Source organism: Hyaena hyaena, unplaced genomic scaffold, assembly GCF_003009895.1.
Source record: "Hyaena hyaena isolate Hyena2069 unplaced genomic scaffold, ASM300989v1 scaffold_439, whole genome shotgun sequence".
Lineage (NCBI taxonomy): Eukaryota > Metazoa > Chordata > Mammalia > Carnivora > Hyaenidae > Hyaena > Hyaena hyaena.
In genome coordinates, this window is record NW_024081067.1 from 824,937 (window position 1) to 841,264 (window position 16,328).

The window sequence follows — 16,328 nt, forward strand, 5'->3', positions numbered from 1 at the left end:
GATAGTATGCTACATGTATTAGGGGAAATAAAATCTATCCTTAAAACCAATTTCACCCGCTTCTCTTGATTTCAACGTGTCTGAGAAAACTTAAACTACAGGAGTGGTTCACACGACATTTCTATTGAACAGCACCATGTTAGACCAAACAACTGGAAGTCTTTAAAGAGACCACCCAAAGAATCCTCAGAATAAATGAGAACAAATGGGACAGAATCTGGCCGATGGCTAGATCACCTTTGCATTTGTCGGCTGGATTGGGAGCCAGGGCATTTCCAAAATATCCATCTTTGCATCGGTCACAGTAGAAGCCAGCAGTGTTATAGATGCATTTCAGGCATTCTCCCGTCAAGCGATTGCAATTTCCAACAGCATTGGGGTCAATGTTGTCATTGCACTGGCAGAGGCGGCAAAGCCTCACAGGGCCGTTCCTCCCCAGAGGGTCTCCAAAGTAGCCATCGTCACAGAGCTCACATCTTTTACCTGGACAGGAGACAGATCTGATGTTATGAGAGAAGGGCCTTAGACATTTCCGGTGCTGTTGGATACACAGTCTGGTCACATAGAGTCTAGTTTAACCATCAGCAACAGCTGACAGGGCGCCAGCCGAGGAGAGAAGACCTGGGCTGTGGTCCTGGCCCCGTGCCACATGAGCGGAGTGACTCTAGGCACATCTCCATTTTGTTATTAGGAAGACAGCACCTGTTCTGCCCACTTCACATCAACTGTCCTGGGGACCAACTGAAATCATGCATTAGAAGTGCTTTGTGGGACATCTGGGGTGGCTCGGTTGGTTAAGCGTCCAACTTTGGCTCAGGTCATGAGCTCATAGTTTAGGAGTTCGAGTCCCTCATCAGGCTCTGTGCTGATAGCTTCAGACCCTCTGTCCCCAGCTCTCTCTGCCCCACCCTCTCCCCCTTTCTCTCTCTCTCAAAAAAAAAAAAAAAAAATTTTAAAAAAGTACTTTGTAAATGAGTCAGGCTCAGGGCTTATTAACCTCTCTGGTCCCCAGGGACGGCACATTCATAAGTTTGTGTTGTTCATGATATTAAAAAAGATGAAGGGCCACTCAATACCTTAGTTTCCTATACAACAGAGTAACAGAAAACAGGATAATTTTCTTAAAAAAATAAAAGGCTTGTGCTAATCCTTGTTTGAGCAGTGTCAACTAGTACAGAATCAGAGTATTTAGAAGAGAACTTAGGAGACTGTCATTTGCCGCCTGCTTCTATTTTTAGCTAAGGGAACAGAGAGGTTGAGTAAGTTGCCCACAACCTAACAGCTAGAATCTATGACTCTTTCCACCACACTAAACTCACTACTCCTCCTCTTTCCTTTTTCACTTTCCCATCGTCATTAGCTCAAGTTGGGTTTTTGATATCTTTGTCACTAACAGGGCCTAAATCAGCCTAAATCTTTTGGAGAAACAAAGGTTTGTTCATTTATTCATTTAACAAGCATTTGTTGAGCAGCTATTGCACAGGCACGGTTCTAGGTTGTCAGGAGGATGTGGTGAACATGGCGGACAAGATCTCTACTCTCACGAAGCTTATGCTGCAGCTGGGGGAGACCAATCCACAGACATATAAATTAAAAAGATTATTTCAGATAGGGATACACATTAAAAAATTTAACACTTTGAGCAATATGACAGAGTGACAGGGCAAGGGTGACTTCAGACTGGGTGGCTGGAGAAAGCTCTGTAAAGAGGAGATATTTGGGATGACAATGGAAAGACAGGAAAAAAACAGCCAAGGGAAGAATGTTTCAGGAAAACAAGATGAGCTTATGGAAGTCGTAAGAGCCAATCATGTAGGTCACAGTAAAAAAAAAAAAAATCTGGTTTAAATTAAAGTGATATTAGAGGGTTTTTGAAGTGATGTGACCTGATTTACATTTAGAAAGGATTATCCTAGCTGCTGTGTGCGAGTGAACTGCAGGGCGGCAAAGAGAGAAAGGCTCATTAGGAGACCAGTTAGGAGGTGATTCCAGGTGAGAGAGGGCAGTGGTGTGGACCAGTGTGGTGGCAGGGGAGGCAGTGAAAAGTGGTCAGATGTGAGAGAGAGTCAATCACACGTGCTGGCTGACTGCTTCTGGGAAATGAAGGAATGATAAGCCTAGGGTTTTAGCTTGGGCAACCAGATGGGTGGTAGTATTTTCACTGAGATGAACAGGATTGGGAAAGGACAGGGTTGGGGTTAGAGAAAAAGAGAAGAGATCCAAGATTTAGCTTGGATACGCTTAAAAATGTCTTTAGCCATGTGACTCAGGAGCATAGCAGAAAATAATGGACATGTTCAAATTAGCAAGACCTGAAGAGAGTTTAATAAAGATACTCTCTATATACATATGGGTGTAAGGATTCCCCGAGGAGAGAGTGGCACTGGTGGTAATGACTGTGGGGCATGACCTGGGCCTCAGGGGGTGGGTGGGTGGAGGGAGCAGCTAACCAGAGTCCCACGTTAGAAACGGCCGTCTGGAGAAGGCTGGCAGCAACGGAGAACCTTGATGAAGGTCACCAAGCCACAAAGACCCTACGGAGAGGGGGCCTTGGAATAAATACTCTGCCGTCATCCCCCGACCTCCTAGATGTACTTCCCGCTGCCTGAGCACAAAGAGAGGGTCCATCTGATGTAGTGCACACCGGCCTCGTTGGGGTGGAGAAAAATGAAGAATGGATGTGGAGGGACAAATGGAAGGCTTCCAGCCCACCCACCAAGTGGAGATGGCAAGTAGGTAGCTGCTGCTCGGGAGAGCATGGTCGGGGCTGAAGAAGCAGACTTTTTCAGTAGGCATAGACAGGCTTTTGAAGCCTGAAGGATGAGACTCATTCACCTGAGGGGAGACTACAGATTGAGTTGACAAGGAAGCCTTAGGCTGAGAACTAGAAGCGATCAACGGAGAATCCAGAGGAGAGGAGAGCAGGAAACCCAAGAGCGGGCAGTGTCACTGAAGGCGAGAGGGGAAATGTCGGGGGGGCAGAGTGAGCAGTCAACTGAGTACAGTGTTGCTGAGACCAGGTCAGAAGAAGACTGAAAACTGACCCCTGCATTTGGCAAACAGAGACCACTGATGAGCTGAACAGAAACTAGTTGGGGGCGGGGCAGGAGGGGAAGGAATGGGATGCTAAGAGGGAACAGGAAGCTGTGGGCCCTTCTTGTCTTTGATATAAATAGTTACCAGACCCTCACCCAAGAGCCTTCTCCAGACCAGGATGTGGACAGCATTTCAATTTTGCTTTTTCATCAGATAATTTGGCTATTCTAGATATGATCTATATTTAAAATGCCTTGAAACTGGTTTTGAATAGAAAAATTTTAAAAATGACCTAAAACAGAGGTGCGTGGTAGCCCATGGGAAGCTTTCACTACAAAATCTCTCCCAACAACGTGACAGCTAACACATTCCCTTTTGTCACAGAGTCCAGGATGTAGGTTCAAGTACCGGATGGATTACTTACATGGCTCTGGGCAAGAGCCTACTTTTTTTCGCCTTAGTTTTCCTTATCATCCCATCCCCACCCTGGGGGAGGTGTTGTTCCTTCGCCTCTAGCCCTCTTACTGCGTGCGCTCCTTTATCTGAACTAACTACACTGTCTAAAAATCATGTGTTTCCCTCCACACTTTTAGCTGCTGAAGAGCAGGGACCATCTCTAATTCACCTTTGCATTTTCATTCCCAAAGCCAGGTACTCCAATAAGTGTGTTGAAAAAAGAATATTATTATTAATTTACCCCAGAAGATCACTGTAAAGATCAAACATGAAGAAGATCTCAGGGAATATCAGTAGTTATTTCTATTCTTCAGTAGTCTTCTAAATGAGGGACCCCTTACTCTGCATCTGCAATGTCGATTCATCATCCAAAAAATACTTGCATTCATTCAATAAACATACACGTCAAGTGCTATTCGAGGTGTCAAGGATACAAAAGTGACAAAAAACCGACAAAAGTCCCTGTTCTCTTGGAGCTTAAGCTGGGATGAAGGAGAGGAAAGATAGACAACAAACAAATGAATAAACAGAAAAACATCAAGTGGTTAAAAAGTACTATGAAAAAAAGTAAAGCAGCAAATAGGACCAACAGTGATGGCATTACTTTTTCACAGAGTCCACGCTGTTTTCCACATGGACTTCTACACCTCAGTTAACATCCTCAGGAAGTGCTACTGCTCATCCCCTTCGCGCCAGGTGATAACTAACAAACGTATTTCACAAGTCTTGTGTGAGAGGCATCTAGTTACAGACTAACGGCTTTACAACATTTTGCAAGATCTCCTATATTACACTCCATCTCTCCATTATGTATCCCAGGTCGTCTCAGTGCACCATTTGTATTATTCAGCACTGCCATGAATGAACGCCCCCAAATGCTTAACTTGCAGTCTACCTAATGGAACAACAGAATGAGCAAAGGCATCTCTCATCAAAACGTTTTATCAGGTACATCTAAGAATAGATCCTAAGCAAGTGGGATGCTTGATCTATGCTGTGGCAGCAGAGTAAAGGGCCCTAAAAACCTGAGGTAGTAGTGCAGGGAGGATTCACGAGGAAAGCCTTCCTAGGGAAGTGATGTTTCAACCCAACTCCATGGAAAAGATTGGAGTTGGCCAAGAAAAGTGAGGTCTGAGTGGAATAAAGTGGAGTAAAGCATTCTCAAAACAGACCATCGTGTATGGCAGGCTATGGATTACAAGAAGCCCGGAATGGCTGGAGCAGGGGCAGCGAAGGCAAGAGTGGGTGGTGGGGGATGAGATCAGGTCAGAGAAATGCAGTGGTGAGCCTCTGCTGGGCCACTGTTTCAGAGCATATATATATATATACACACAGAAAAGACTAAAGAACCTGAAAGTCAATAGTAGTTTCTACTCCTTCTTTTCTCAACTACCTTAAGCAAACGATTGAATGTCTTTGTGTTGCAATGCCCTCGTGCTTAGTGTGGGGTCAGTGGAGCAGGGAAAGGAGGATGGGGGTTCTGATGTTTCCCAATGATTAAAGCATGTTTTGATGAAGTACAAGAGACACAAATCATTAGGTCAGTGTTTTTTATGTTTTACTTATTTTCCTGCTCCGCAGCAATATCTTTTGAACAAAAAGGCCTTAATTGTATCTGATGCCTGCTCAGACCCTCTCTGTTACATGGGGGCTGAAATCAATGGAATAAGAGGAATGGTCAGCAGTGAGATTTGGTGTCCTGAGTCACGGCAGTTCCTTGAGTAGCTAAGAAAGACCTAGTTTTACATTCTTATCAAAAAGAAAGAAATTCAGAGAATGGAAACAGAGGTCTATCCAAAGCTATACAAATATTTTTTCCCAACTAAATGTGATGGGCAATGAGGCACAGAAAGGACTTTTAAAGACAGAGAGAATTGAAAGAATTTAAGAAATACCACCTTGTATCTAGAATCTCAGGACAGCCCCACCAAGTATAAAGCAAGTTTTGGTTCTCATGTGGGGGAGTGCATTGTAGCGGTCATGAGCTCTTCCAGTGACTAGCCATGCAGCTGGGACATGCAGCTGAATGCCTCTGCACCTCAGCTTTCTTAGCTGTAGCATGGGGGTAAAAAAACCTCATGGGGTTGCGAGGATTAATGAGGCAGAATGTGTAAAGTGCTCTGAGAACTATGTGGCCATAAGTGTGTTGGCTGTTATTTATATCTGATACACATTCTATAAGCTGTTAATACATCTTTTTCCTATAAAACCTTTGCCTACCCAGAAAACCACAATCACTGAACCAAAGAAACAGACAGAAGTCCACAAACCCCCAGAGCTCTTCTTCCCAAGCGATTTTTGAGCTGGAACATGGAGAGCCAGTGGAAAAGCGGACTCACCGGTGGTGCCAGTGGGACAGTTGGTGCACACCACCTCCTGAGTCTTAGGGACAACAGCACAGCTCGAGCCCCCAGGACACGGACAGGGCTGGCAATCGGAGGAGGTGCCCGCGGTCGAATCTCCATAGTAGCCGTCGCTGCACTTCTCGCAGTGGGTTCCAGCTGTGTTGTCTCTGCAGTCACAAACACCTGCATGGAGAGGGGGGATGAGGAAACAGGCGGTGACACGTGGGGTGCAAGCATACAAGACCGTGAGCACTTCCCACCCATCCGCTAGAGGATGGAGGGCTAGCAGCTACCAAAGACCATCTGCTCACCTGTCTCAGGGTCACATGTCTCACTGTGTCCGTTGCAGGTACAAAGCACACACGGGCTGTATGGCCCGAGACTCGGAGTCTCTCTTCTGTAACCCGGGAGGCACATCTCACAAAACTGCCCTCCGTATCCCACAGGACAGGTGCAGGATTCCACCCACGTTGCGGGCACCCCAGGCCCAGGGCGGGCACTTGTCAGGGAGACATCATCCAAATAGCCAGCACCTGCGTATGGTGTGGGCAGGGGAGTCACTGAATTGGCTTCTGTTTTCCAAAAGCTTACAGAAAGGTAATAAAGCTACAGAGTAATCAGACACAAAATTCCAGAGACAGTAACTATTAGTTACCTCATCTTTTGGAGGAGATAACTAGAAAATAGCTCCAGGTACCCCACGAGTGTTATAAATGCTAAGTGTCTGGAAACTTTTAAACACACACACACACACACACACACACACACACACACACACACACACAACCAGATTTGTTGGATTCTACAGTTCTCTCAATCATCAATGTGAAAAAGGAAATGCACTGGGAAATATTCTGGGGCAAGAAAAGATTGGAGCAAGAATGCAGGGGACAAGAAGAGTTAAGCCCAAAGCCATTAAGCAGGGTTTTTGTTCTTCTGCCACAAAAGCAGGCACTGACTGTAGAGTTCAGGAATAAAAGAGCAAGGAAAGCACGTGCTGACAGGTACCATTCAATTATGCTTTGTGGCCTGCATAAATAGGAACAATTGGTATACAAGTTTTAACATTCAGGGCTACTTTGGCAAATATGCAGTTATTCCCAAGCAATTATGCCATATATCCCAATGCTTCCCCGTTTCCAGAAGAAAATAAAAAGAGGGAGCCTTATATTGGCTTAGACCAAAGGTTCATCCAACCCAATAGCACACAGGATAGCCTCAGCAGGAATATCCTATGAAGTGGCAGTCTCTTATTTCATCATATTTCCCTTTAATTTCCATTCCGCTCCTGTCTCTTACAGCCTTTGGTTTCAAGTTTATTTCCCTAGGTTATGAAATATCACTTGCTGTTTATAGAATTCTTAGAACCTGACAACCCGAGGCTAAAGAACATCTCTTCTATTACTACTTTGAACTTAGTTACTTTTAATATATTTATGGGGTTTTGTTAACAGTTAGATCATGAGATAGACCCACTGGTTAATGTGCTTCCAATTCTAAAAAGTACTCTTCCTCTAATCTTGTCCCTTCTCTTGAATTATAATCCATCTCTTTTCCTTCCTTTACAGCCAGGCCTCTTAAAAGAGTAAGCTTTATTTTACTCTTCACCTTCAAATTACTTGTCAAAGCATAGTATATAACTTCAGTTTCAACCTTTTTAAAAAAAAAATCACCAATACTTCTTTAGTCACCCAATCCAAAATCCAATAGAGCCATTTTTATAAAACCATTAGTTGTTTCTACTTCTCGAGAAATTCTTTTTTCTCCCTTGAGTCTCATGGTATGGTCCTTAGATAACTATGTTTCTGGGTTGTACTTTTTCTCTATTTTTGGTCTCATTTTCGAGTTCAAAAATTATTGCCTATATGTGGTCAAACTTTCAATTCCAGATCTCTAGTCCTAACTTATTCCTAAGCCTCAGACCCATATTTCTGACCATTTATAAGACATTTTCATCTGGATATTCATGTAGGCATCTAAAAACCAATGCATCCAAGCTGCTGATGCCACTTACATGCCACATCACCACTCTGACTCCACCCAAACAGCTTTAGTGTTCTACAGAGAAAGGTCCTCGTTAAAAAAAATTATAGGAAAAAAATTTAAAGGCATACTAATAAATAAAGATGAAGCAATGTGAGTTGGTAGAATTGCACTCAAGATTCTTAGAACATAGGGGCACCTAGGTGGCTCAGCTGGTTAAACATCCAACTTCGGCTCAGGTCATGATCTTGTGGTTTGTGGGTTCAAGCCCTGCATCAGGCTCTGTGCTGATAGCTCAGAGCCTGGGGCCTGTTTCAGATTCTGTCTCCCTCTCTCTCTGCCCTTTCCCCCTCTTGTGCTCTGTCTCTCAAAAAAAAAAAAAAAAAAAACAGGGGCGCCCGGGTGGCTTAGTCGGTTAAACGTCCGACTTTCGCTCAGGTCATGATCTCGCGGTTTGTGGGTTCGAGCCCCGCGTCGGGCTCTGTGCTGACTGTCAGCTCAGATCCTGGAGCCTGTTTCAGAGTCTGTCACTCCCTCTCTCTCTGACCCTCCCCTGCTCATGCTGTCTCTCTCTCTCCTAGAAATAAAAAAAAAAAAATTATAAAAAACATTTAAAAAAGATTCTTAGAATATATTTAGATATAAAGTAACCTCATTAGGCTTTTTCATTACGGAACAATGTCATTTATTAGTTTTAGCAAATTTTCTCCAGGTCCCTGAATGTGGTTAAACAAATGCATTATTTTTATATGTACAATGAGATAGTTTATACCACTTCTTTAGGATCAGGTTTTATAGTATCAGGGCTTTAGAAATAAACTTTCACATTATTGTGGATCTTTTCACCTAACCATCTTCTTAATTTTCTTAAATTATATCATAACTTACTTCTCTCACTATATGTCCCACGGATCTTGATGGAGGTCAAATTGTTTAGGAGCTTCTGAAATTCAAAAGGGGTAAGAGGAGGCCTCCAAGGATAATCTGTTGCTTCATGGAGCCTAGAGAGAAAGAGAGGTCTACATTACCCTCTGTAATACTCTGGTTTCTCTTCAGATCGTATAAATCTTTCGCCTTTTACATTACCCTCTGTAGGGAAAATTCTGGGTACTGAGAAAGCACTTCTCATTCATTTAAGCCACCAACAATGCAATGCTCTGACAATCTAACCAAGTCAGAAATGGGTCTGTTGGTTTGATACTACAACTGGAAAGGGTACAGGTACATAAAGGGAAGGCTTCCTTTTCCGAAATCACCTTTATAACCCAGATGTTCTTCTTCAACATACACCTTGAGGCCAGTAAGACTGGTAAAGAAACTACTTTTAGAATTCTGGTCAAGTCAGATTTTCCAAAGAAGACTGTCTTACCTGAAGACGTATTTCACGGTGGTCTCACTTGGATAGGAATTGCCCTGAGCGATCAAGGGCACAGACACTCTCAGGCCAGCTCCTTCAAGCACCAGGTCTTCCGCAGACAGGCGAGTGTCTCGTCTGTCCACTCGAAAGGAGAAGGTGAGGTTCTGACCATAACTCAGCACCTGCTTGCCCAGGAACTTCGCTGGAGAGCAGACACAGTGGTGTGCGAGAATGTAACATGAGAGCAAACAGGGACACACAAAGCAGACACAGTGGGGTGCGAGAATGTAGCAATGAGGGCAAACAGGGACACACATCGCGCCAGACTGCTTCTCTGTCTTACTTACCAGGAGCAATGAAGTACCTAGGAAAGTAGCTATCTGAGATGACAGCGATGTCCTGCCTCTCTGAGGACCACTCGAGTGATGCTTCAGAGCCGTCCCTTTGTTCTACACGCCATCCATCCTCATCTGCAAGCACAGGATGAGAACATAAGTGCCACCACACTATAAACACCCTGAATTCAGGTTATCTATAGACCACAAAATATATAGAAAGTCAGCAATAAACATTTTTGAATACATGGTTCCTACAACAGTACCTGTGTATGCTATACCTCTAAAGTTATATTTTGATTTCTGTAAATTTATACTATACTACATACTAAAAGCCATATATTTTCATTAAACAGCCAAACAAAAAATAATGTATATTAAAAAATACAATGTTACTACTTAAAAAATCCTCAAAATTATTAATTTTTTAAAACTACTGTAAGTCTTGGGGCACGTGGGTGGCTTAGTTGGTTAAGCATCCGACTTTGGCTCAGGTCATGATCTCATGGTTCGTGGGTTCAAGCCCCACGTCAGGGTCTGTACTGACAGCCTGGAGCCTGCTTCAGGTTCTGTGTCTCCTTCTCTCTTTGCCCCTCCCCTGCTCGCACTCTGTCTCTCTCCCTCTTTCAAAAATAAATAAACATTTTAAAAGATTTTTAAAAACTACTGTAAGTCTAGTCTCACAATTCTGGGAGACAGAAGGGAAGGTCCAAATTACCGATCTGAAAGGTAGAGGTTATAGAATAAACACTGTAGCCGACAGCATTTGTACAGACTGAAGAATGTCCAAAGCAGAAGCAGGGTGTGCAGCCCTTGGGATTAGAGAATTCCAGATTAAAAAATCCAGGTTTGCACCTGAAAAACATAAATGTATAATCAGGAATTTTTTTTTGTGCTTGAAATATGATATCAGAAAAAACACAATATAGCTAGAGAAATACGGAGTTACCTCTCACAATTGAAGCCTTCAACATTGTCTTTGCAAACACATCTTCCTGTTTCAACATTACATTCATCTATGCTGCCAGAAGGATTACAAGAGCATGGCCTATTGGATGGAAAAAGGAGTAAAACAATGAGAGAAATGAGAAAGAAATTCTACTTTTAAAGTCACCTTTTGGTTTTATGTGATAATACATTTTATTTTTTTAAAGAAAAAATAAAATAAAAATATATAAATTTATTATATACAAAATATAAAATTTTTTATAAAATAAAAAAGTGAAAGATGTTTTAAAATCAGTTTTATTTATGGATTTAGTTTTAATTAAGGACACCTATCACATTTTGATACTAAAAACTCTGCTTAAAATAATATAAAAACAGAGAAGGAGACAAACCATAAAGAGACTCTATCAATACAGAGAACAAACTGAGGGTTGCTGGTGGGGTGCTGGGTGGTGGGATGGGCTAAGTGGGTGGCGGGCATTAAGGAGGGCACTTGTTGGGATGAGCACTGGGTGTTAAATGTAAGTGATGAATCACTAAATTCTATTCCTGAGATCATTGTTACACTATGTGTTAACTAACTTGGGTTTAAATTAAAAAAAAATTGTTCAGCGGTCTACGAAGACAGACCATCCAATCCTCTTTATCTTTACTTTTTATAGTATAAACTGTCCATTTGTTCTTACATGCTAATAGAATAGTATTCAAGCACACTTTCCAGTATCATTTTGTGATTCGCTATTGCTTAGGCAAGGAAAAAGAGATACGAGAAAATTACATTGCTTTTATGGTGGCTTAGATGCCTGTCTTCTAACAGAGTTTAGTGTAAAATGTAATTGGAACGGAATCATGGTCTTTCTTCCTTTCCAAGAAACTCTTGTTTACAAATCTTTACTTAGGTACCAACAGAGACCAAATTGCAGCTTTCCTTTCCATTTCCTTATATTTCCTGTGTTCACCTAACCTTTCAACAATGCATTTGATTTCAACAGAGCATCTAATTATTGCACCATATGAAAAGAGTTGGGGGAAACAAATGGCATAGTGCAAAAGTTGTGATTTATGGTGGTAAGTCATCCAGAAGAACATGGAAAGAATTCAATTTATTTTAAATATCTTTAAAAACACAACAACTCTGCTTAGGGGCACCTGGGTGGCCCAGCTGGTTAAGCGTCCAGCTCTTGATTTAGGTTCAGGGCATGATCTCATGGTTTGTGAATTCAAGCCCTGAGCTGGGCTCTGTGCTGACAGTGTGAAGCCTGCTAGGGATTCTCTGTCCTTCTCTCTCTGCCCCTCTCCTGCTCGCCTGTGTTCTCCCTCTAGCTCTCAAAATAAATGAACTTAAAAAAATTTTTTTTAATTAAAACTCTGCTTAATCTCTGTTACAAACCAATTCTGGATTATTATGACAGCTAGAAGTTTTGAATCCTCTTGACGATTATTATAAGGAAAAATGTCTACACAGGCCATAGGATCTCTTGTTCTGAAAAGACTACATTTAGGTTCTGCCCCCTCTTCCTGGTTCTGAAAAGTCTTACCTGCATCCTGCCTCAGTGAGAGAATGGAAGCCGGGCTGGCAACGGTCACACTTATCCCCCATTACCCCCGGCTTACAGCTGCACCTGCCGTAGCCATCACACTGTGTGCTGAGAGAACCTAAAAGTTAAAGAGCTTATCAACAACCACGGATGGACGTAAAATTAAGGTGTCAAGTCAAAAAAGCAATGGCAACTAAAAACACTGCCTGAAACCCAATATGTGATCTCTAGATGGTTACAGAGGGATTAAAGATCAAATTTTAAATCCTCATTGTCTCAAAATTATATCCTTTTAAACCATAACATTTTAACTTTCCAGACACACACCTTGCTCATCAACGTTGAAAAACAAGGCACTCTGCACTGAACGGTAAACTATACTCAAAGCCAGTCGCTTCTCTGTGGGCAAGCACAGGGTCCTTAAGGCCCACGTCAAGAACTTAAGTATATACAGGCACAACAAAATAAAGGTCAACTCTTGAAAGAGGAGAACAGACTAAGAGTACTCTACGTTTCTGAACACACACCAGCATACTGAGAAAGTTCAGCCCTCTAAGGACTGTAAACTAAACAAAATCATTAACATGGAAGAACTCACGAAGCAGCTAACCTTTTACAGTCAAAGTTCAAATTGGTTTCTAGGATCATGTTACTAATTATTTACAAAACCATTACTCAGGCCAACCTCACGCTTTTATACACACCAGAAAAATCATTTGAAAGTTTAACTTGGTTAAACAGAGTGGAGGTGGGAGGTACAATAATGTACATACTTCCATACATAACCTGTGCAGATGCTGAGGAAACAAAGCTTTATTTTTTGGCGAGATAGGGAGCTGTCTTTCAATCCATCAGGCTGAAGCTGACTCTGCCTGTCACTTACCCACAGGACTACAGTGACACGGAGAGCAGGCTTCATTGTTCCCAAGGCGGAAGAAATTTTCCCGGCACCTCTCACATTTGGCACCATCTGTGTTGCCTTGGCAGTTGGTACAATGGCCACCATGGCCGGTGGACCGGTATAGTTCAGGGTCAAAGTAGCATTCCTGTGATCGGCCATTGCAGTCACAGGCTGTTGGCCAAAACATACAAGTTAGGTCAGATCCATGTTCTTTTGCCAAACAGCATTTTAAAGTCTCTAAGAAAACCAAACCATTATTTCCCATAACCTCTAACGCCCAATGGATGGTAGAATAAGACCATCCACTTAATACGTAGTTCATTTAGAAACAAAGCAGTACTTCAATAAAGAGTTTAGGCGGCCATGTTAGCAGTTTACTAAGAAATAGTCTTATCAAAAACAATGCCATTGGGGTGCCTGGGTGGCTCTGTTAGTTAAGCTCCTGACTCCTGATTTTGGCTCAGGTCATGATCCCAGGGTCATGAGATCGAGCTCTCTGTCAGGCTCCGTACTGAGTGTGGAGCCTGCTTAAGATTCTCGTTCTCCCCCTCTATCGCTCATGCTCTCACTCTCCTTCTCTCAATGAAATAAAATAAAATTTCTTCTTAAGCAAAACAAAAACCCCACAATGCTACCATAAAATACAATGAATTCCTGTACTTAGACTCTAATTGTTTATATGCATGTAAAAGCCAAGTTAAATTCTAATTTTTCTGAATCTTTCTCCTTCATTCAATACCAGCTCCCAAAAAAGGTGCCAATTTATATTTTACCTCAACTTTTCAGGCCTAAGATGATTCAAATACATTAAGACACTAATTTTCAAAGTGCCAGACTACTTGCATAGCCAGACTGGGGGAACCTGAGACACGTGGGGTAAGATAAGTATCCCTGTGATGGAGGCAGGACTGAAGGAACACCCAGCGTCACTGGACACAGCCGTCCTCTGGGGAGCCACGATGTCAATTATGTTCCCCTACACAACTACATGTTAAGAACACGTATATGTACTCACAAGAATTCTTTATTATATTTCTATTAAGCTTTATTTTTTTTTTTTAGAATTATTGATTCCACACAAAGTACAGGCAGTATCTTGAGTACTAAATAAGGTTTTATTTGATTTCAGATAAAGTTGTTTTAAAAAATGTTTGAATGTATATATTTCCTTTTTTTCACTTCCCCTTCTTTATAATCAGGGTTTTAAAATAGGATTATGCTTGAAAACTTTTTAGAAATTTCAATCACTGGTGCCAAAAATTAGAGTTGTATTAAGTAACATGTAGAGTGCCCTTTCTCTTCTTTGTCTGCTATTTCTCTTCCCTCAAGCCTCTCTAGATTATCCCACACATCCCACCCCAGCCAAACCTGGTCCATCCCCAGCTAAATGGCTTGGTGCTCTGGGACTGTGGAGCAGAAGCAGGACTTGACTACACTGTCCTGGCCCACGGGGAAAGCAGGTGCTGAGTCTCCATCAGCAGCAGCTGGTGAAAAGGCAAACCACCAGTTTCCTAGCGGTAAACTGGCAATATGCTGTTTGTTCTTCTCATAATGTTCCTGGATGGACTCAAAATGTGACCCTATCACTGAACAGAATCCTTGTCAAATACATGTGTACATTTATTTACATGTCACATCTTAGGGGCATGTCATTCTTTCTGTTAAGACCTTTATCCTGCAGCTTCTAACACTAGCTATTACAGTTCAGTAAAAGAATAGAAGGTCAAGCAAGTTTGTAAGAATTCTAGAGGAAGCTGACAATTTATCTTCAAATCTGGGAACTGCTGAGGAAAAGGGAAGACAAGAAAATCTGATCTATGGGCCTCTGGTTGGCTCAGTCAGTTAACCATCTGACTTTGGCTCGGGGCATGATCTCATGGTTCTGAGTTTGAGCCCCATGTTGGGCTCTGTGCTGACAGCTCAGCCTGGAGCCTACTTCAGATTCTGTGTCTTCCCCTCTCTCTGCCCCTCCCCTGCTCGCTCTCGCTCTCTCTCTCGCTCTCTCTCTCTCTCTCACACAAACACACACACACACACACACTCTCTCTCCCTCTCTCTCAGAAATGAACGTTAAATATATACGTATATATTTATATGTATATAAAATCTGCTCTAGGCAATAGACATAGTCATGAGTCAAGATATTGGTCATTTCTCAAGGTTTCTGCCAACAATTCCAGTGAGTGTGGAGTGTCTTCTTTCTTATTCCTTCATCAAAAGTAGATGATAAATATTTATAAGGCCATAAAAAATTATAGCTGCTTTAAAAGTTTCTTATTTTTAAGTCCTTGGCAAATCACAATCACACAGTTTCATGGTTCCTTTCTCCTGAGACATCTTTCTCTATTTGTTGAGAATAAACCAAGCTATTATGAAGGGATAAACAATGTATACTCTTTTTCATTTTACCTTTTTCTAGAAATACTAGAATCTACTCTTCTTCCCAAAGTCACCCACATCTGCATGGGAGGAGTAGGAAAATTCTCCCGAATGTGCTCTTTAGTGAAATAAAGGAAAAATATTTTGGGAAAATCGTCTTTTGAATGGGAGTCTTAGTCTAGAAATCAACGTACCCGATACATATTTATCAATGATCCTGATTGCTTGAGTAAATGACCATTGGCAGGAAAATATTTTAAATGTGCAGCAAAGAAAAAGACTAGAGAAACCAAATTTTAAAGGAGGCTACACTTGCCCAGTATTTGGATCTACGCAAAGTCCCAAACCTTGGAGACACTGCCCACACCCTGGTGTGTGTGTTCAGGAAGGAAACACAAAACGAGCATACTTTATATTCATAGCCAGTTCTTTATCTAGGATTTTCCTCTGATGTGCATCTAAGTTTACTGTTCTATGCTCTCAAATGATGGAAGAAACACTGCCTCTCAGAGTACTCCTTTCAGCGAGGAACAGAAGGAAGTCACCCATTCCTGCTCCCCACTCTGGAAGCCCTCAAGATAATTTAACAGCTTGAGGCCCAGGGGCACTCACGCAGGCATTCGCTGGCACTCTCGGCGGTTGCCCGTCTCCACGGCCGGTCATTGAAGAAAGGCAGACACTTTTCACAGTCCACTCCGTATGTGTTATGTTTACAATTACACACCAGCTTGCCAAATTCGTTCTTTACACACTCGCTTGCATGTCCGTTACATTTACACCTGGGAAGAGAACAGATACTCAGAAATATGCAACAGCCACAAAGTCCCAGAAATGGATACAGAAAAATGATGTATAGGGAGAACTAAAAGCAACCTCAGAATGTTTTTTAGTTTTACCACTCAAGACTGTAAACTGAGGAACTAAGCAAAATTAAGTAATGATTGAGTTTTTAGGTAGGAATTAAAGTTAAAAAAGCAAAAAAAAAAATACCCCATCTGTATGTAACCGGGGATGGGGCATTAACCAGACATAAGAAGACAGTCCCTAACA

General features: G+C 42.1%; 1 protein-coding gene across 1 annotated transcript in view; it reads right to left on the reverse strand.

Moving 5' to 3' along the window:
- Positions 1-16,328, reverse strand: part of LAMC1 (laminin subunit gamma 1) — a 126,542-nt gene that overhangs the window by 22,304 nt on the left and 87,910 nt on the right. Inside the window, exons 4-14 of the mRNA XM_039252980.1 lie at positions 15,891-16,057; positions 12,882-13,070; positions 11,999-12,116; positions 10,462-10,560; positions 10,231-10,367; positions 9,525-9,647; positions 9,190-9,379; positions 8,709-8,821; positions 6,149-6,370; positions 5,832-6,020; positions 238-483 (exon numbers count right to left, since the gene is read on the reverse strand). Of these exons, the coding sequence (XP_039108911.1) occupies positions 238-483; positions 5,832-6,020; positions 6,149-6,370; positions 8,709-8,821; positions 9,190-9,379; positions 9,525-9,647; positions 10,231-10,367; positions 10,462-10,560; positions 11,999-12,116; positions 12,882-13,070; positions 15,891-16,057 (1,793 nt within the window). The remainder of the gene's footprint in view (positions 1-237; positions 484-5,831; positions 6,021-6,148; positions 6,371-8,708; positions 8,822-9,189; positions 9,380-9,524; positions 9,648-10,230; positions 10,368-10,461; positions 10,561-11,998; positions 12,117-12,881; positions 13,071-15,890; positions 16,058-16,328) is intronic.